The sequence below is a fragment of the Pholis gunnellus genome, assembly GCF_910591455.1.
Source record: "Pholis gunnellus genome assembly, chromosome: 13".
Taxonomy (NCBI): Eukaryota; Metazoa; Chordata; class Actinopteri; order Perciformes; family Pholidae; genus Pholis; species Pholis gunnellus.
The window spans coordinates 11957433-11978049 of record NC_136540.1 but is presented as its reverse complement, the minus strand read 5'-3'; the positions used below and the strand labels follow the sequence as shown (position 1 = coordinate 11978049).

The 20617-nt window shown below is 41.3% G+C and overlaps 1 protein-coding gene across 1 annotated transcript; it reads right to left on the bottom strand.

The window, feature by feature from the left end:
* Positions 1 to 615: 615 nt before the first annotated feature.
* On the bottom strand, positions 616 to 20442 carry lars1b (leucyl-tRNA synthetase 1b). Its single transcript, XM_079172240.1, has 32 exons — positions 20329 to 20442; positions 19843 to 19964; positions 19373 to 19460; positions 19182 to 19262; positions 18926 to 19069; positions 18568 to 18729; positions 18247 to 18359; positions 17922 to 17985; positions 17438 to 17526; positions 17064 to 17289; positions 16783 to 16870; positions 15884 to 15960; positions 15555 to 15608; positions 15310 to 15450; positions 14647 to 14724; positions 14376 to 14461; positions 14022 to 14087; positions 13732 to 13814; positions 12010 to 12148; positions 11312 to 11524; positions 10886 to 10943; positions 10468 to 10531; positions 8499 to 8682; positions 8013 to 8103; positions 7677 to 7817; positions 6744 to 6884; positions 5406 to 5516; positions 5069 to 5179; positions 4117 to 4221; positions 3058 to 3153; positions 2641 to 2773; positions 616 to 1690 (listed from the first exon to the last, which is right to left on the bottom strand). Exons 1-32 carry the CDS (start codon positions 20332 to 20334, stop codon positions 1485 to 1487), a joined length of 3561 nt encoding a protein of 1186 aa, XP_079028366.1. The 5' UTR covers positions 20335 to 20442; the 3' UTR covers positions 616 to 1484.
* Positions 20443 to 20617: the final 175 nt, after the last annotated feature.

The window sequence follows — 20617 nt, the reverse complement described above, 5'->3', positions numbered from 1 at the left end:
ACAAAGTATACAGGCCCCAATTAAAAAAAAGAGCGGGTTTTCACACTAAGAAACTATACAGCCAACTTATTAATTAGTGAGGTGCTGGTATAGGTAGATGTTGTTGGACAGAGCTGGGCTAGCAGTTTCCAGTCTGCATGCTAAGCTAAGCTAGCATTCAAATTGTAGCATACATGTGGGCAGTTTCAATCTCCTTATCTAATACAAAAAAAGCAAGTTTATTTCCCTAAATGTAGAACATTTCCTTTAAATGTTGATAAGAGACTGATTTACTCAGTCAAATGAAGCATTTATTGGCTGTTTCATCTCCTTTGCATATCGCCATTCCAAGTCACCAATAAATACTACCAGTAGGTGTGTTTATGCCAAATTCGTACAACCTCTAACCCGTCTCATCCACACTTGTTCCACATCGGCCTCATCAGAAGACTGCTCACATTAAGATTATCCGATTCCTCACCATCTACACTAAAGAGACAAACATCCCATGGCCTCAGCAAAGCCATGACTCACACAAGCCCTATTCTCGTGGGAAACAGTCGCCCTATTTATTTCCTTCGGAAAAAATGAAGCCGCATGGAGAGGGGTAGCGAGAAACAATAAACAAGGAGCCTGAATATTTCATAGGTTTTTATTATTTCTCTGGAAAGCACAAGTGAGACAAGCACCATCCACTGCTAGAAAATAGGAACGCTGTCTGACAGGATGACAAAACATGAGGGAATGATATGCCTCATCTTCAATGTATAAAACAACACAGCAGGCACATTACCATCTATATGAAAAAAATAAAACGGGCATTGAGGAGGCTGCAGGAGCAGTCGCACCATGTAATGACACGTGTCGTTGGCTAGGACATGGTGGTAGATTTTTGTTCGTCCCCTTCAGAAAAAGCAAAGAGCTTAATTATAAAGATTTATTGGGCATCTTATCAAATAGGAAAAAGAGTGACTCATAGAGAAAAATAACGAGATTCAACTTAAACAGACGATGAAAAGACGGAACAGAATACAAATCCTGGTGCTATCCTCCGATACAAAATCCTTAAGGGAAAGTACAGGATATTTTCAAAATTGCTTGCTTTGTCACACCATTAAAGAACCCTAATTTTAGTACCAAAGATCCAATATCCCCTGTTTTTCCGGGGATAGGGTTGACCCTGAAACATCCGTTTTGTGCAGAACAAAACCAGATCCGGATGTACTACTATTGTACATGTTTTTGTAAGAGGACAGAGGCAAACTCTTGAGGTCCCATTAGTTTCAGATGCTCGCTGAGGTCGCATTCAGCAGTGAAAAAGGTACACAACAATCGGTCACATCCACAGAAACATTATAAAACACAGATATATGTTTGAGTCACTGTTCTATGGCTTTGAGTCAACAACTAATGACGCATTTGAACCGTTCACAAATAATTCACTGCTGAATGTGCCGACATATGCTTGTGTGTGTGTGTGTGAGAGAGATAGAGTGAATGTAACTCTAATGAACCAGATAAACCAGAGAGTTCCCGATGTCCACAGAGAGGCCGTTGTCGGCCAGAGTGACCCTCTTCTCTTCCAGGTTTACGTTGAACACCGACTTGTTGGAGATGGCCAGTTTGCCCTGTTCCTCGTGTCCCAGGACGGGTACCCGGCGAGGCCCCAGCACAGGGTCCTCGTACCTCATCAACTTGACTCTGGACAGATCTGGTGGAGGGGAGTCAGGCAGAGGCAGAGTCAGAGAGGTGTGTGTGTGTGTGTGTGTGTGTGTCAATCACAATGTAGCCCCGCCCTAAAGCATACCCTGCTTTATGGTCTATTTTACTCTAAATGGGACCATAAATTAGACGATAAACTCATGTTTACAATGTTTACTGAGGCAATAACTCAAGTCAGAAGTAGGGTCATTTTCTCATAGACTTCTAGACGATCACATTTCTTTTTGCAACCAATGGAGTCGACCCCTGCTGGCCAGTAGAGAGAATGCAAGTTTGAGACACTTCTGCGTTGTCTACACTTTTCAGAACCGGAGGTTGAGAACGGTACTGCAGCACGGGGCACGGGAGATGGAGAGAGGCTTCCAAACAAAAACCCACAAAATGAAAATAAACTCAAATGAAGTTCTGTGAGAAGTTGATGAGAGGAAAGCTAAGCACTGCGTTGTGTCGAAGTGATGATTGTGAAAGAGAATGTCACAAGGGGAAGTGGGTGGGTAAATTGCCATCACATAAAGCACATAGCTTGGTTTTGAATATAATGATGGTTAAAATCAAATGTGGATGATATTTAATGTCATAACTGCATTATGTAAAGAACCAGGGCCTGTCAAAATTGCTCAAAGATTTGGCTTTAAGACAATGGGGGAAACGGTATGGAAGTAGACATTTAAACTCCCTTCCCCAGTCGTCGTGCACAAGGATGGCAGATGGGAAAGACTGAAACAAGGTTGGGAGGCTGTTAGACATCAGTAACATAATATGTAATTACATAGATGTAATTTATTCCACAAAAAAGATGAATAATCTGTGCACGGTTCAAAGACATGACAAGATTAAATGTTTCCATCCTATTTAGATCATTGGTGTTTAAACAGACCTATTTAGGGTTCCTAACCATAGTTTATGAATTTGTGCTGTATATCCATTTAACTTACTAACCTTTAATGAGTCTGTTGACCTTAGCTAACCTACGGATGATGCTGTCTCCGCTGTCTCCTTGGCGGACGTCAACCTTTGTAGAAAACTGCCCGTTGCACGGCTGAGGGTTGACCAGGGACACACACACTCCAGGCTGGGGAAATAGAGGCACAAACACTCAATTTAATTGTTGATTTAAGTGTGCAAACACATATTTTTTTCATCTGGGAAACACAAACACGGTTGCACAAGGGATGCACACAGGTAATCAAGCACCTACAGAGATAAACACATAAAAACAGGAACATATTGCGAATATGCAGATCACAAAATCTGAGAAACATGTGGCTGAAAAAGGTGCGTACACCTGCCCTCTAACAGAGACTCGCACGCAGGCAACCTGCTTTAAGAGCAGCCAACACAGCCAAAAGCATTTACCTCTGTTCTGAAAACACAGAACGGTTTCCCCGGGCAACAGTCCTCCTTCACTTTGTCGTCGGCCTCAGACGCAAACAAGATGTCGATCTGTTCCAACTGTAGAGGATGTGAAAAAGAAGGATTATCAGCCGAGATCAATCCGCTATCGGATAGTGTGTGTACAGGTGTGTTTGGTATGCGAACTGGCAAACAGCGGTGGTGTTAATCTGGCTCATGCAGAGATCAGAGAGACAAGATCTGGCTTCGCCACTCACACATTCAAAATCGGGGATGGTATTTCAGTTTGAGATGGCACAGAGTAACAGTGGTGTAAACTAGTTAAACACAGGAAAGAAAGAAGTACACAGTGCCCATAGAAACATCCACATCCACAGCATAAACCACCACAGACCATCCAAAAGGAAAGACTGCAGTGTTAGTTTCTCACAAAACAGATTTAAGGTTCAAATCAGTTCAGTTCAGTTTGTTATGTTTGAGAGGTAAGTAATACATCACTCTTTTTCAGCCCTACATCATAAAGCATATTTCTCCATCTTCTCTCTGGAAGCTTATTATTTGAGCTATGATCTATCCAAAACATTGGAAATGGATTCAGGGTATTACTTTGACGTAGTTTTCTTTCTGTGGTTAAATGTGCGTTGGTTTGACAAAAGTATCTTAGGGACTCAGGTTTTACTTTCGACTCGGCTAAGCCTCTTTGCAGACAAAAGCATTAAGGGCTTTCCTGACTGACAACTGAGCTCAGGATTGTCTTAACTGACTTTTGCAAAAGTAGCAAAAGTCAGCTTTAAAGCCGAGGCATTTCTGAGGAAACCAAAAATGCTGGAACTGCATGTTACAGCTCGACAAACAGCACTTAATCGAGTTAACTTGTTGTGTTTATTGCTCACATTTGAGATAACAATATATTGCTAGAGCAGATTTGTGCTGCTTGGGGTTATTGACTAACAAATGTAGTGTTTTATCCCGTCTTTAACAAAAATGTAGAGCTGTCAGGCGTGTTGTTAGGTTGGACACTTTTATGTCATGTCTGACTTTAGAAATGATCCCCAATCATACCTCTAGAGAATTGGTTAAGTAGACCAGATTTTCCATCAAAACCACCCGCTCATCAAACTCCAGCTCCAGATCCAAGACCCGTGGCCCGTTCTTCTCCAGGTTCTCCTGCAGAACCCAAATAGTCAGAATCAATCACACAAAATACAAGCACGAATGATGGACGTGAACCTTTCCTGAGGAACGAACAGGAAGTTAACGTTGCTAAAGAGAACAAAAAAAACAAACAAGCCAGCAATATGGAGATAAGATAATTGTCATGCTAATGCTGCGATCATGATTATTGAAGAAAAATAAAGTTTTTCTAATATTTACCAACTTGTCATGCACCAGATGTATTCAGTGAATGCTGGTATTTGATCAACAGAGACACCTTAACTAGACGTGATGCAATTTGATAGGAATTTAATGTAATCTAAAAGCAAAGCAGCCAACATGTGAAAAGGTGAGGACAAAGACAGATGTGCTGCCAAGCTGAATAGAAAAATAAAAACATTTTCATGAATGTAGCAAAGATGCATAATAACAAGCAGAGACAGCCTCTCAAAAGCATGTTTTGTACTCTTTCAATCAATAGACCAAGAATCCCAGACATGGGAAAATGGTTGTTCAGACAATATTGGCTACAGTTTGGTCATTGTTCAACACAAAGGGGAATAAAAAGAAAAGAAAACAGCATTTAATGATGCATACTCAAAGTACCAGGACCAAAAAAACACCTTGAGCTGTTTCTTAGGTGGTAAACAAACAACTTGAACAAGGCAGAGAAAAAAATACAACACAAAAAGGAGCTAAAAGGCAAATATGTGTAGAATACCGACATTAAATTAATAAAAAAAAAGAGGAATATGCACTGATTAATTGTCCATGTTAGACTCTATAGAACGGACAGTATGTGCCTTTACACACACACACAAATGCTCCTTCACTGTGCTCCTGCCTCCCCCAGATTTACCTTGATCATCGCTACAAAAGGCATGACTCTCTTCATGTATTTCTTCAGGTCAGGCAGGGCTCCCAACTCACTCGCGATCACCTTGTTGTCTGGGAGGGCTCCGTTGTTGCTCTGGAAAGACACCGAGAAAACAACAACAAAAACAGCTGGGTAAAACATACAGCCGGCCAGGAGCATAGACACAGAGAGATGTACGAGGTGAACTACGTGGAATAACTTCAGTGATTATTTAAAATACAAGGGCAAGTATTTCAGTGCATCGCTGTGTCATGGACCATTGTGCATTCACATGTAACAAATGTACTGTCTGTATGAATGTTGTTTGTTAGTTTGTCACCTTGTAGTGCTTGCCGAGCAGAGATAAGGCACTGTGCTGCCATGGAGGGTAGCTTTTGGCAACATAGATGTTGCAGTGGGAAGGCTTGGCTGGGGGCTTTGAGTCGCTTTTCTGTTGGGAAGAAACCACAGCAGAGAAAGAGGAGCATTTCAGATTCATCCGGTGCAACCATAGTCAGGTACAGGACTCTCGTGGTGTTGTCGGGGGTGGGCGGGCTCAATCAGACGCAAACATTGCGTTTGGATGGTTCCAGCCTGGGAGAGGTTAGGGTAAGAGACTCATTTGCCAATAAAATCCATCTGCCTCCTTGACAGAAATGTATGAAAACAATATTATTATTATGATGAAAAGACAGCCTTCCTTCTCCCCCCCCCCCCCCCCATTATCCTTCCATCTTGCCTCCATGGCAACAAAACATTTACAGTAAATCAATACCAGCGGTCTGGAAGTCTGAGATTTCGGCTGTTTCAAATCTTGTCAATACTTGTTTTGCTTTCTTCCCAGCTGCCTAGAGACACTTACCGAAGAGCCAAACTGTTAAACAACACACTAACTTACCTGCCATAAACAGAACACAGACTTAAGGTATAGTTGAAGTAGTTATATAAAAAGGTACTTAGAGTATTTAAAGGGATAGTCAAGACGATTGTAGTCATATAGACCAATATAACAAATAACCTTAGACCTGCCATATACAACACCGATAATCTACAAATGCAATGTGTCAAACTGTGAAGTACAGACCATTGAAAAGGTGATTCCTATATACTTTGGTTAAAACAGGGTCAGTGAAACTGGCCTGGGAATAGAAAATACACAGAGCAAGATTCAAACAGACCTCATTTATGTTCAAAACATAATCTATATGCACTTCCAAAGGAAAATGTATCATAGTCAGTAGTAACAGTAATAAAACTCTTTTATACTGATTTTAAAGCAGATAAAATGCATAGATTTGTTCAGCTCCAAGTCAAGTGAATACCTCCTTTATATATTAAATGTGTGATTTAACATGATCCAGAGTAAAAAAGCAGATTGTAAGCAGATAAGATTGAATGCTATTGAATCTCACCTCTACCCTCGGCGTGCTGCCTGATATTTTCAAGCTGTTTTATTGTTTTCTGCCTCATTGTGCTGTTTAACAACACTTGAGGCAGAAAGGATTTAATGACCAAACTTAATGCACTTTGAAACGAAGTGTTGAATTTTATAATAACTATAAAAGAAAGAAAGCAATCAATTGTGAAATCAATATTCATTTTCAGAATGACTTTAAAAAGCCATTGCGGCAGTGAAGTACAGTGAAGCATGTGAAACAACACGGCCCACGGTTCTTACTTTGTTTTTGGGGGGCTGCATGTATGCTTTGAGTCTCAGCCGGAGGTCGTGTGCGGTCTCCATCAGGTACTGGGAGGACCGGATCAGAATCTCATCCACTGGACCGGCCACAGGCCACGATGCCTTCATCAGAGAACTGGTCTGTTGGGCAAAGAGGAAAGAAGGCTGACGAGTGACGGTGGAGAGATGACAACATGGCAACAAAGTGTTTTTTTCTGGCGGCGAACAAAACAACAAAACCAGGCACACACACACACACACACACACACACACACACACACACACACACACACACACACACACACACACACACACACCGTGTTAACGATGAGCAAGAATGCCAGACTGATGTGTGTACCACCGTGTCCACCGAGTGCCTCTTAGCTCTTTAGCTAGCGGTGCTGCACACATGATTGGAGAAAACACTGTCGCTTAGCAACAACAAAAGCCCCACAACCAACCGAATAAAAAAAAAAAAAAAGAAATCTCCAGAGCAGCAGCACTCTTTCATATTCATAAAATCCAGTGTTAAAATTATTCTCGACTCTCTGCTGTGCTGTTGGGAGCGTAAAAAAAGTGTTTGCATACAGGCTGCTGGTGGACATGTACGCCAACAGAGGGAATGTGTGTGCGTTAGTAGTTTCACACCAGAGTCAGTGTTGAGTGGATAAAGTGCTGCTTCAGACCTACAGCACAGGAAGTATGGTATCTTAGTTCGTTGCTCCCAGGTGTACCCATGATGGTAAATGAACACAGGAAGATAATTGCTTCTTTCACACAGTACTTCTGTTTTACTTGCAAGTACAAAGGTGGAGATAAAAACGAGGGACCGATGGGACGAGAGGATGGAAGACACATCTGAACCCACAGTCAAAGCTAACAACTCGGAAAACATGAAACCCACATTATGAGGCCGAACACATGTTTCCTTACCTTGCCAAGCAGACCCCAAGTATATTCACAAAGGTGTGGGCAGATGGGGGCCAGCAGCAGAGTTTGCATCTCTATGAACTGGAAGACCAGGTCCTTGTGCATGCCCTCGATAGCAAGCTCACGATACTTATCTTTGGCTGCCTGCACACATAAACAGTTTAAAAGGTCTTTGTCACATTATTATGTTATTTCTAAACTATCCTAGACACCATCATTATTCCAGTGAATAAGTGAATTTTTGATATCATCATAAAATGCTTACGGAGGATGAAAAGCATGCTTGTCTTTAAAGCGTGCATTAGAGAGCGTTTTTTATAAATGGACATTTTATTTTACCTGGAACTCAAAAAAGCCACTCTTCAGGGCCTCCTTGTACATCATCCTGTCATAGTGCTGCTCCGTCTTCAAGATACCGGCATTCATCTCGCTAGACAGACGGGACACAAAATCCTTACAATCAGTTTGCAGAGTCAGTAAACCATTCACTTATTCAGAACTCTGAAAGACTCGCCTGGTTTCATTGAGTGTGACACACAGTGCATCTGGTTTTCACACTAAAGTGGATATAGACTACAGATGAAATGGTTTATAGTTCATTATAAATTAAACAAAAACAATAGCTTATTCTCTTAATTGATAGTTGTAATAACCATTTTAAACTTCTGTGTCTAAAGATGGGCATTTTCTCTTACTTTCAGACAATTTATAGATTTAATGATTGAATAAAACAAACATTATTTCAAGGCCATAAATCCTCAATCATTTGTGAGAGCTCTGCAGTATATCTTGGTATGCAATACCACGCCGTCTCAATGCATCTACCTGTCAAAGACCCGATCGTTGAAAGTGTCTGCGGGTCCCGTCCTCAGGTTGTTCTGGTTGGCGATCATCTCCTTCACCCACTCCACCCAGGTGTAGAGGCGCAGGATGCCAGCGTCGGCCATGGTCTCCACAAAGTTGGCGTCCTCCACCGTGTCCCCAGCGTCGGCTAGAGCCAGACGCATACCTGACAGAGGAAACGCACGGGTGTGTTAAAATAGCCGGAAGACAGACCAGGCGCAAAATAACTGAGAAATTAACTATGAATCATCTTCTCACCAGAGCAAAAACCCTAAAATGGCCAATGCCATTCTCATCAATGCCTTTGTAATTTTCAAAATTAAAAAAATGTAATATTTAACTGTATAGGTCCCTTTAAATCATACACTTAACATAGTACTTCCTTTCTCTTCTGCAAAGTCTGAGAAAACTTAAAATACCCAGCATACATCACTCCAAGCTCTGAGACAGGAAGCCAACTCAATGCATCTATCTGCTGTCAGTCTATGTCGTTTTTCTTTTACTTCCACAGCAAAGTGGCTTCTAGAGACACAACAGACACATCTATCTATTATTCAGCTCCTTCACAACATAAAAAACAGAGTAGAAATGACAACACAAACAAAAAGGATGAATCAAGTAATCCTGAGGTATACTGAGTTCAGGAGGGACACCGGGGTTAATCAGTGTCTCTACCAGATATAGATGAAAACAGCTAAAACCAAGTAAAACTAAGGAGATGAACAACACTAGACTCAAATTCTCCGTGACGGATTTTCATAAATCATGCCTCATGAGTCCCCCCCCCCAAACATAGGGGTTTTGTTTTAAAATACATTTTCACTGAGCATCAACTCTCATTCTTAGTCTCACAAAATCATGTCGTCCTCTCAAGTTCCTATAAATATTTGATTCTATATTTTTCCTCCCCTGCATCCTGTCCTGTGGAGAGAGCATCAGACGGTACCGACTTTCTAGAATTGACGATCATGCAAATACATCGTAAGTCTCGATTGATTGGAACATTTTAATTGAAATAATATAAAGCTGCTGGACCTCAGTAACTTGCTTTTGATGGGGAGATAATGTTGAATATGAACTGCTTTACCGCTACACCTTGACGTAAGCATCCATCCGACTCACAAAGCAAGTAATCTCCGTCTGTCTGTTCTTCACATACTTCTGGGGAACGGCTCATCTGATCTACATCACCTCCACTAATTAAATGCTCCACTTTATAACCACAGAGGACGCGTCAAAGCAAGTGACTATAAAACGCCTATTTGGTAATGAGAGTATTCCACGACAATGTTTTCCTCTGAAGTAGAAATACACGGTAGTAGTACACAGATGAACTGCATATTTCTGACGTGCTTTGGTGGCCTTTGTAAGTGATTTCAGGGTACAATGAGTTAGAATAGTGGATATTTTTTCCCCGTGAACTCAGAGTGTATTTCAATGATGTTTCTGATCGTAAAGTTTATTCTTGCCGTAGTGAAGCTGGCGCGAGCAGGTGTTTTGCTCGAGACAAGGAAGCACAATGTCGAGTGTGAAGTTGTTTGTATGAGCAAGCTGCAACTAGCAACACCAAATGCCAAGCATTTGGCCCCGTCTGAACCGGCGTATTTTAAACGAGCACTGCATTCATTATACATTATTACAGAAACTCATTACTTAAAGTGCAATAAAAAGGGGTCTGATGAATACAATAGCTCATAGCACCCAATAACAACACCTCAACTATCTTATGAAGATTGGGCGTTTTCTAATTATCTTCAGAACAGGATAATAGATGCTTATATTATAACCAAGAGTAACGGTCCATGCACTGTGAAAACACTTTGTAATCTGATCGAAACGTACACCTGATGGGCTTTGTCTCCCACGTTTCAGTGAAACATGACACGAGAGAGTCAACGATCAGAAACAGAACACGGGAGAGAGATCACTCAAGAATAAAAAGTAAGTGTACCATCCGCTGAGAACTTGTCAATGGCTTGACAGAGAGTGAGGAAGTTTCCAGTTGATTTGGACATCTGGCAAATAGAAAACAGATGTTAGCAGCCAGATTCTTTCAAGCATGCCCACCCACACAAGTTCATTACAACGGTTAGTGGAATAAACCATCACGTCACAGACTGTTGGTGTTTAAATTAACAAAAAAAAAAGGTGCAAATCAACAGTAATTTAAAATCTTAACAGCATCAAACAAAAAGTTAATTACCGGCACTTAAGAAGAGCGGTGTTTGAATACAAAGATTTACAGCAAAATATAATATTAATATTGTTATTCAATGTATCAATACCCCAGACAAAATACCACATTATTTATCCTGAGATTATAATCTAATTAACAGATTCATATTGCTAACCATTCATATTTGACACACCTTTTCAGAGTTGAGGAGCAGATGTCCGTTGGCTCGCACTGCTTGTGGCCTCTTACCACTGTGGACGAGAGAGAATGTTCTCATTCGCGTCATCTTCACCCTCAATATAATCAAGTTCACCCTAATCCAACGCCCACTTCTTAAAATCAAATGTCATACTTTGTAAGACCGTTTTTCTGAAACCCTTTCCAACACTGAATAAATGCACATTAAGGCTGGACAATTAAAATCATGACCATGATATCAATAAGGTGCTTTTATCCTTCATCGATACGCTTCTCTATACAACAAACGTATGCAAAATCAATATTAATCAATTAAATGCATAACGCAGTTATACATTTTTTACAAGTTACATAAAATAATAGTGGCTTGGATATGTTGTAAAGCTGCTTCATCCATCGTCGATGGAGCGGGCAGACTCACCTGTCTTTGGGCCACATAGCCACGTGGTTGTACAGGTAGTAGGACAGGTGGTTGGGCACCAGGTCTTTGCCGGACACACGGACGTCCACAGGGTACCAGTACTCAAACTCCCTCCTGAGCCGCTGGAGACGCTCTTTAGGGATGTCCGTCTTTGGGAAAGGAGACTTCTTGAAGAATATGAAGTCCCACACCTCTCTGGTCATCTGCTCCGGCCTGCGGAGCAAAAAATAAAATAAATAAATAAGAGACAGAAACGGTGATAGGTAAAAAAAAAGAGGGATGCATAGGGCTGAAGCAAGAGAAGTAATTAAATGTAGCATTTGACAGTGTTACCATTTTACCTCAGTTTTACCTCAATACTAAAATGAACATCGAGCTATGAATTGATTTTTCTAAACCGTTTATGAAATGCAGCAATTTGTCATTGAGAGTGGACATTTTTTCTATTCACGTCAGTTTATGGATGAATATCAAGCAACACATCGACCTTGTCTGCAAAACAACACCTTTCGTTTGGAAATATTATGTTTAGTTATTAAATTGGAGACTTTTCTCCCTCAGCCGACCAAGCTCTGTGGTTGTTTGGAGGCAGAAAGAGAAGGACGAGGGAAGGAGAGGAGGAGAGTGAATCAGTTCGGGCTTAATCCTTGTTTAATCTAGTGTGTGTGTGTGTGTGTGTGTGTGTGTCGTGTCCGTACTTGATGCCCAGTGGTGAGGCTCCCTGTCCATTGAGCACACCTCCCTGAAGGAGGTGCGCTACGGTGTAGTAAGCCATGTAGATGGTGGAGTCTGATAGTGACTCAATCAGCCACTGCTCGTCCCAAGGCAGCCGCGTTCCTATGGTAACCAGTAGGTGTGTACACACACACACACAAACAGAGAGATAGAGAAAGACACACATGCACACAAACACGGGAGAGAAAGCAAAAAGAGAGACACAAAATGATTAAGAAGGACAATTGTCTCCTCTGAGCCGACACAATCTCTTGTTGCATTTGCCATCTCGTCAAGCTGGCTAAACTCCGGTGCCAAGAAAAACACCGACAGAACGGAATAAGTCACGAAGGCGTCACTGTGTCATTCTTGGCAAACAAGCAGAGAAGTAAACCTTTTATTGTCAAATAAACTCAACTACATTCAACCTGCTGCTTTGACAGATAGCAGCAACAATTCCTCACTCGCTGATTTGCAGCTTTTCCTCAAATCACATTTTTTTTTTTTACTTTAAGGAGTGCAGAGAGGGGGGGGGGGGGCACATTACTCAGCCAGCCTTAAATGCACTGAGCTCATGTTTTAGTTTTTCCAGTGAGCTCCTATTGAGATCTTTCACCAGCTTTCGATGGTTGAAAACAGAAAATGACTGCAAGCTTGAGCTACATTATTAAGAGACCTGAACAACATTAAATATAGAATCAGAATATAATCAAATAGAAAATAAACGCACCTACACTTGCATACATACAAAATGTAACTTCAAAGAAATCATAATATATCACAAAATAAAAACATGTATTTTTATAATATACTTGGGGTACTGGGGTACAGTCCGTGTGCCTCGTGAGTTTCTCTGCATGAAAAACAGAATCTTCTCTGTGATCACGCTATCAAAATACAAACCTGCGTCTTTACTTTTGAGCTTTCAGTGTATGAACGACGTTTGTTGAGGAAGAAAGTACAAATTTAAGTATGTTTTGCTTCCACAAGTGAGACAGAATGCTATTTTTGCTAATCAATTAAACCGGTTTGAGTCATTTTCTAAATTCTCTGATCCAGCCTCTTAAATGTGAATATTTTCTGGTTGCGTCACTCCTCAATGACAGTGAACTGAATATCTTTGAGTTGTGGACAAAACAAGACATTTGAGGACTTCTTTTTAGGCTTTGGGAAACACTGATTGAAATTTTTCATAATTTTCTGACATTATTTAGACCAAACAACTAATTCTTCAGATTAACTGAGAGCGACAATAATTGTTAGTTGCAGCCCTAAAATAAATCAGCACAACCTGCACCATGTAGTAAAGTCATGTAGCACACCAGTCTGTCTGGTTGGTGAAACGTTATGCTTCATAGTCTGAAAATGTGTGGGGAGATTTCTACAGTAAGAGTCTACAACAGGCCGAGACTACTGCACTGTGTGCCAGCTGGCCCCCAGTCTGCATCTACTCCTGCAGGAACAGAGAGGCAGACTGTTGCTAGGAGCTTTATCACCAGTCCTCTGTCTCCATCTATAGACCAAAAACATCAGTCATGCACTACTTAAATAAAGTCCTGTTCATCTTTGGCTGGGTGGTACAACACAAGAAGCAATAATACATTTGAAATATGCAGCAACAGAGTTGTATATGTCACTTATATTAACAGTGGCTGCAGTCATGACCCAATCATTCACACACAAAAAGCCAAGAGATGAACGCCTACCGAGTCCATAGGTACGAGAGCAGGCATGCTCCTGTAGCCAGGCCAGCGTTGCCTCAAAGTTTCTCCTGGTCTCTTCACAAAATCTGCGTAGTGTAAAATAAGAGCATAAAACCACAGCATGTCTATGTTTTTAGACTTTGACACAACTAGATTTGTTTTCATTTGTTTTATACACTCCATACTAGATTGTCTAGACCTTCACAGGAGCCGCTCACAAAAAAAACAGTGCACAGAGCAAAATATGACAGGGAAGGGAATTCGGTACGTCAGAGCAGAGGTCAGTGTCTTACGTCTCCAAAGGTTTGAGGGCTTCATGAGCCTTCTGCTTCCACTCTGCATCCCCATAGTCCAAATACCTGGAAGACACATTGGCATGCTGCTAATCAAAGACAGCCCAAATGGCATGAGACTTTCTACGCTTGAAAATGCAAACCATCTCCGATCATCTTAGTCATAAATTATTAAATGTTTTACCACCAGCATTTACAAAAAAAAAAAGAAGAAAAGAACGTATATTCCCCTAGTTCTATCACACTACCATGCAGCTTCGGATCCACGCTAATGATTCCGTCCTGTTACAAATGAACCCACATTAAGATTTAAAGTATAAAGATGTTTATGTTCAGAATTCCCGTGGCACTCACCACTGATCACAGAGAGCCACCACACACTCATCAGCTGAACGCGACATGACCTGTTTTTCTGGCTCCATGTAGATCATGGCCTCGCCCTGTGAGAAAGTGGTGCAGAGCCAACATCGTGAATAAAGATCGGACCTCGACCATACATGGCATACAATGAACTCTAAGATCACAGCGCACCAAAAATAACTCAGGACTAAGTCAGAATTTAAAGCTGTTATTTCAAATGTACTGTATTCTGATTTCTTTTTGCATAATAAGCAAAGTGTCTTACCCTCTCTGCCATCATCTTCTGGATGGGTTTTTTGACATCCTGGACCTTCTGCCCCTTGTAGCCATCAACCAGCATGATCTAAGACGGGAATTCAGTCACACACGTTTCATCCACAGTGATGCAATTCTTTCACAGTTTTGACAGTTCAGTCCACAAGAAGTGGGTCATGTCTCTGCAGTGCACTCAACAATCACACATTATCATGAACTGCTCGGTGCGATGATACGTACTCGGAGTATACTGTGTATATATATATATATATATATATATATATGAGATGTGCTGCTGAGTGGCCCCCTGCAGTGTCTACATTTAAATTCTTATTCCGTTCAAATGCACAATCAGCTGACAGTGAAGGTTTGACTTGACTAATGTCATGATATTGTCACAGGAAAAAATTGGGTTTCGCAAAAGAAAAAGTATTCCTTGCCCATATGTGTGTGTGTCATCTACAAATTCAGCCTGTGGTTATGCAGAGTTTTTCACAGTAGACAGAACCAAACTCTCTGAGGGCAAGACGTAGCTGATAGCCAGTCAATTAATAATTTAGTCTACCCTTAAGTTGTGAATCACTCGTTTTGTGCCTTGGAGATAAATCATACAAGCTGCATTTTGCTGGCCTATGGATGCATTTTGAACTTATCACCCACTAAGTGGACTCACCCCTTCATAGAATCCCTTCAGGTAGACTTTCTCCTTGGCCTCGGCCAGCTTCTCCTTATCATTCTGGCTCTGGATCTTCAGCTCATCACACACCAAAGGAGCCGATAGGTTACCATAGCCTGGGATGTCTATGATGGGGATCTGACATGTGCACACACACACACATATATAAAACACACACATCAAGGCTCCATCAACCATCTTGGACTCAATTTGTTCAATGCAACAATCAGAGATCAGCTCACCGGTTCAAAAGGCAACACCATCTTGTCCTCGATTCCATACTTCTCCCGCAGAGGCTGTTGGAAATGCAAACATTAAGAGGCACCTTAATCAAATGCAAAAGGTAGTGCATGCTTAAACAATGGATGCATCTTTAATGAGTTTCTTCCTTAAGAATTTGGGATTTAGTCCCTATTTAAGTAAATAGCACAATCTGTTTAAACATTTCAAAATATGCATTTCCAAATTGCCTTCTAAGCTTTAGCTGTGCTGTCTTTTGTGTTGCTCTGCGTCAGACTGCACCTGAGGTATGAAGGCCTCCTGAATGGCAGCATAGTAGATATTTCCTCACCTGTTTTTTCTTGAGGTCTCTGAGAGCAGCGATGTCATCAGGAGCATCAGAAGGCACACTGGTAACTATCCCCGTACCTGAGAGAAACGTTGACAAGGCAAAAAAAAAGGCCAATACATAAAATGTATTTATGCCTGCCAGGTAGTAAATGTCTCATTGACATTATAAATATTCACTGCTATTTCCGGGCAGCTATACTGGAGCAACTAACTCACTGTGAAGAGGGGAAGAACAGATAAACCTGATCTGAAAACTGAAAAATGTCACCGGCCTCTCGCATTGCTCTCCATAACCATCACACACACACTGGGCACTTATTCAGAAAGTCCAATTAAGGCTATTTTACAAACCAAACGTCAACAGGACACATGAAGACACTCAGACAAACGACGGCCCTCGAGCACCCCAGAAAAACAGATAGTACTGACTTCTAACAGAACAGAGAGGCCTCTGGGTGCAATTAGATTGATTTAATACGTTTACAAATGTTCTCCCTCAGGTCAAAAAAGCAGCCATGCATTGACTTCACAGCTCCTACAGTAATACATCCGATGGTGACCTTGGCCGGCTATTTTGAGACTTTTCTAAAAAGCTCCTCCAGTTATATCGAAGACGAGGAAGGATAAGGGATAAAGCTCCGTGCAGATTGTCTGCAGAAAGTAATACCTTAATGCAGACATATATAAATACATTGGCACTTTTAAAGCAGCTGTTGAACTATTCACCAACTGTCGGATATATTTCACTCAAATTCAAGTTGGAACATAAAAAACAGAAAGAAAAGTGCCTCCACCAGAGGGTATTCTGACGCTGGCAAAGAAACCTTTCAACAACGAAGCCACTTTAACCAATGTGGAAAATGTCTGCCTGCTATTTTCCCCTAACTTCTTGACTCCTACCTTTGTCCTCCTTGATGGTGAGCATGGGCAGAGCGTAGATGATTTTATAGGAGGTCAGAGGAGCACTCAGGGCACAGCCAAGGACATCCTAGAAAGAGAAAAGATGATGCAGAGCCTGGTTTGATTTCCACTGTATGTTGCATATGTGCCTTGCTTCTTCCCAGGTAAAAGGTAGAGCATGAGTAATTCAAAAGGAATCAATTTTGCAAGTTGTTTGCGCCATGGCCATGAAACCTTGTGCCTGATATGAAGTAGAATGTATTTGCAGCTGAAGGTAGTACCTGTCCCAGTATTTCCATGACCACGGGCACCACTCCATTCTCTTTGGTGAAGCCCTGGTAAGACATGTTCCTGGCAGACCTGCTGGTGCAGATGAAGATGTCCCCGCTGCTGGTCTCAAAGGCCACATACTTCATGTCGGGCCTGACCCAGCAGTTGGTCTGACCGAACATGGTCTCTGGTCTCAGAGTGGCAGCAACCAGGTAGATGTTTTTGCCTTTCATGGCGCTGTGAGGAGGAGAGCATTAGCGCTTTACTTCAGTCTCACATTACGAGTCGGTAGTACTGTTTTTATCAAAATGAGGATTATAGTGAAGTGCATGTAGACGTTGTCTGTGGTGTAGACTGTTAAAAGTCAGTGTGTGTTATTTGTTACCTGCTATAAAAGACTTTGGACTTGAATTTTGCCGTGTAGGGTTCAACTATTTTCATCTTGATGAGAGTGTACTCCTGAGGACCAACTCCCTGCAGGTGGAGAACAATGGTAGTTCAAAGACAAAGAACAAAATACAGAAAGACCATTTTAAAGGATTTGTTTTTTTCCTTTTTGTGCTATCATCAGTAAAACAAACATTCGCAAAATGAAATCCGTGGAATTTTCTACATCCCCCAGTAAACTGCAGTAAGAGGCAAACATGGTGAGTAAAATAAAAGCACAGATGATCCCACGGTCAAGTGTTTTGGATGTGAGGTGTAAGGTAGTGAGGTAAACGTACAGAACATTAAAGAACAATAATATAAATATTGAGAGTGAGAACACAGTCCCTTTTAATGTTTGCTTTTGGATTCCCAATTGATCATAATCACAGTCTTGGTGTTTCACAACCGATACGTTATTTCATTGAGCCAGGTAAGCGTACCTCTCCTGTCTGCCTGTCATGGTCCATGCATGGCTGCCCATCCTTGGGGGAGAAGATGGTATATCTGCAGAAGAGTCGGGGACAGTCACAATATATTACTGATTCCCTTTGCTTCTCCCACATGGAAAGAATTGACATTGGTAGAGGACTTAGTTTTAGGCAAAACAGTTCAACTGATCCTGAAAGCAACAAAGACAAAGTGTTCGACATTTTCATACCGCATAATAGTGCACTTCCTACTTTCCTTACTTATCTCCTTATTACCACCAACACAGCGCTACAGAACAAGTTAAACAGTCACATGGGAACTCCTAAACCACCTCACCTTTTGCCAAACGCGATCTTTTTTCTCTCCTTTAGTGTGATGAACTGCCACCGGACGAAGGAGTCATAAAAGGGGTTCACATCGGTGGTGATGAATGAACGCCTCCAGTCCACCTGTGAAGTGATGACATGACACCAGGATTTAGGCACAATCGACTCGATGAATAACGTGATCATCCTCAGGATCGATTCATTCTGGTGAATTCACAACAATACTATACTATACACAATAAAAAAATAGTTTAGAATCAAAGCATATTGAGGAGTCATAGGTACAGAAACAAAACAAACTCAGATGTGTGCTAGAGTTACAATTAGTCACCTTGACTCCCATCAGTTTGAGATCTTTAACAGCCATCGGAGGAAAGTATTCCAGCCAGTGTTCAGCATGGGCAAACTTGGATATGTCCTGGTCCTCGAGGCCCAGAGACCTCATAATGTCCCACTGGAAAGTGGCCGTTCCGGATTTGGCCACTGCTTTACTCTAACAGAGGAATAAAATAATAAATAAGAGATGAAAGATATTGCAAATTGACACATCCTTTGTGAATGCTGAACCAAAAGAGAAAAAAACACTTGGAGTAAAGAGCCATAGCTGTTAGTGGCAAAAAACATCAACTGTGTTTTTTTCCCCATCCCTATGTGGAACTTGGCATCAGTCAGGTCTCTCAGATACTGACCTTCTTGCCCTTTGATTTGTCCTTGATGATGAATTCATCAGATATATTTGGCTTCTCCTTCTCCTTCTCCTCCTCATCCTCATCTGGAAACTGCGGCGGGTTTCCATAAAGCTCCATCTCTCTCTTCAGCTTGTCTGCACAGGCCTGGTGGAAACAATATGAATGTATGAATACCAGAAAGAAGGAAAAGGCAGTGTTTGTGGGGGGGTTGAAGATGCAGTGCTAACTACATTGAAAAGAAAACAACAACACTAACTTTGATTGGCATTCCTGTGCAGTGCAGCGCGAATGGGAAGAGGCATTTCTTCCCTTTCATGGACTGGTAGCCAACAGCAAACTACGAGAAGAAAGTACAGCAGTGAGTCAGTGATCCTAATCATCAATAATATGTCATAGGTGCTGCTGACTGAAGAAGTTAATTTCAGTTGCTTTTGTATGAAAACTTACCTCACACTTTGACAAGCTGAACGTGTGACCGAGGTGCAATCTGCCATTCATGTAAGGGTAGGGGAAGGTGACGAAGAACTTGTTTTTGCTGGAAGAAAAAAAAAAAAAAGAAGAGTTTCATCAACATAAAGGATTTCAAATCTGGTATCTTTTTATGAGCAAAGTGCTGTAAATTGGGAAATAACACAGGGAAACCATTCAAAGGCTCACCCTTGGTATGTAAACTGTACCAAACGACTGAATCTCAGAGCTTCACCCACACTTGCATAGCTAGTTTTTTTGTTTATGTACGTACTAGAATACCTATTAAGTTGCATCAGGAAGAGATCAGTTGAAGGAAGTACACCTGCATTCCTGAGTACAGCAAGCTATGAATATTGCTTTCTTAAAAGATGGTCTTACATTTCTGGCTATTCCTCGGTCAAGTGTAGAAGAACATATGATCTTTCCTCATGATAACAGACACTCACTTTGTGCTTTCCCCAACTGTTGTCGGTGCATCTTGTTCAAATGCCTTCTCCTTCTCCCATTTCTCCTGGATCTCTATCTCAATCTTTCTCAAGAAGTCCAACTTTGCTGTTCCCTTCCGCTCCTGCAACACAATGAAGTGCAAGATTATAGCTCATTAGAGAACGTGCAGTAATAGCTGCAATTCAACTGAATAAACATTTTTTTTATAACAAAAATACACTTTAAGGAAACTCTTAAACTTAAGTACCCGAGAATAAAATATAATATGTTAGAATAAAAAACTGTGACGATAAAAAAAACTGTTCAACACATGTGTTCAAAAAGAAAACAGCTGTAATCTCTGGTCAAGCTCAGACAGTTGACTCGACAACTAGCTAGCTTATGTTAGCTAACTTAGCTACTTGCTGCAGTAAGTTAACGAAACCCCTTCTTACAAATAAGCATTAACCGTTTTAAACTGCAGATAAATGGAGCATACAACCTACCGTCATTTTGACCCAAATTATGAGCAATTAAGACAATTGTTCTATTGTTTAGACAGAAGAAACAGTAGACGTAGTATCCAGTTTGACAAGACAAACCCACGCTACCGGTGCCTGGCTGACGACACCTACAATCAGCTTCACGCAAAGGGTTCTGGGAAATGCAGTCCGAAGAACCTTTCATGAGTGTTATTGTTCCATATCTTGTAAACTAGGACTTTTATTCACGTGGTATTTGTTTTGCTTAGTGTTACATATTTTAATACACAACTGCTGAATTGTATGAACGCCG

Bases quoted from the DNA above. Each gene is read 5' to 3' on its own strand.
- lars1b (XM_079172240.1), bottom strand. The intron at 14,725-15,309 runs GTGAGTCCACTT...TTCCCGTCTTAG, and splicing joins TGAAGGGATTCTATGAAGGG to ATCATGCTGGTTGATGGCTA. The intron at 1,691-2,640 runs GTTAGTAAGTTA...CCCCTCCACCAG, and splicing joins GGTCAACAGACTCATTAAAG to ATCTGTCCAGAGTCAAGTTG.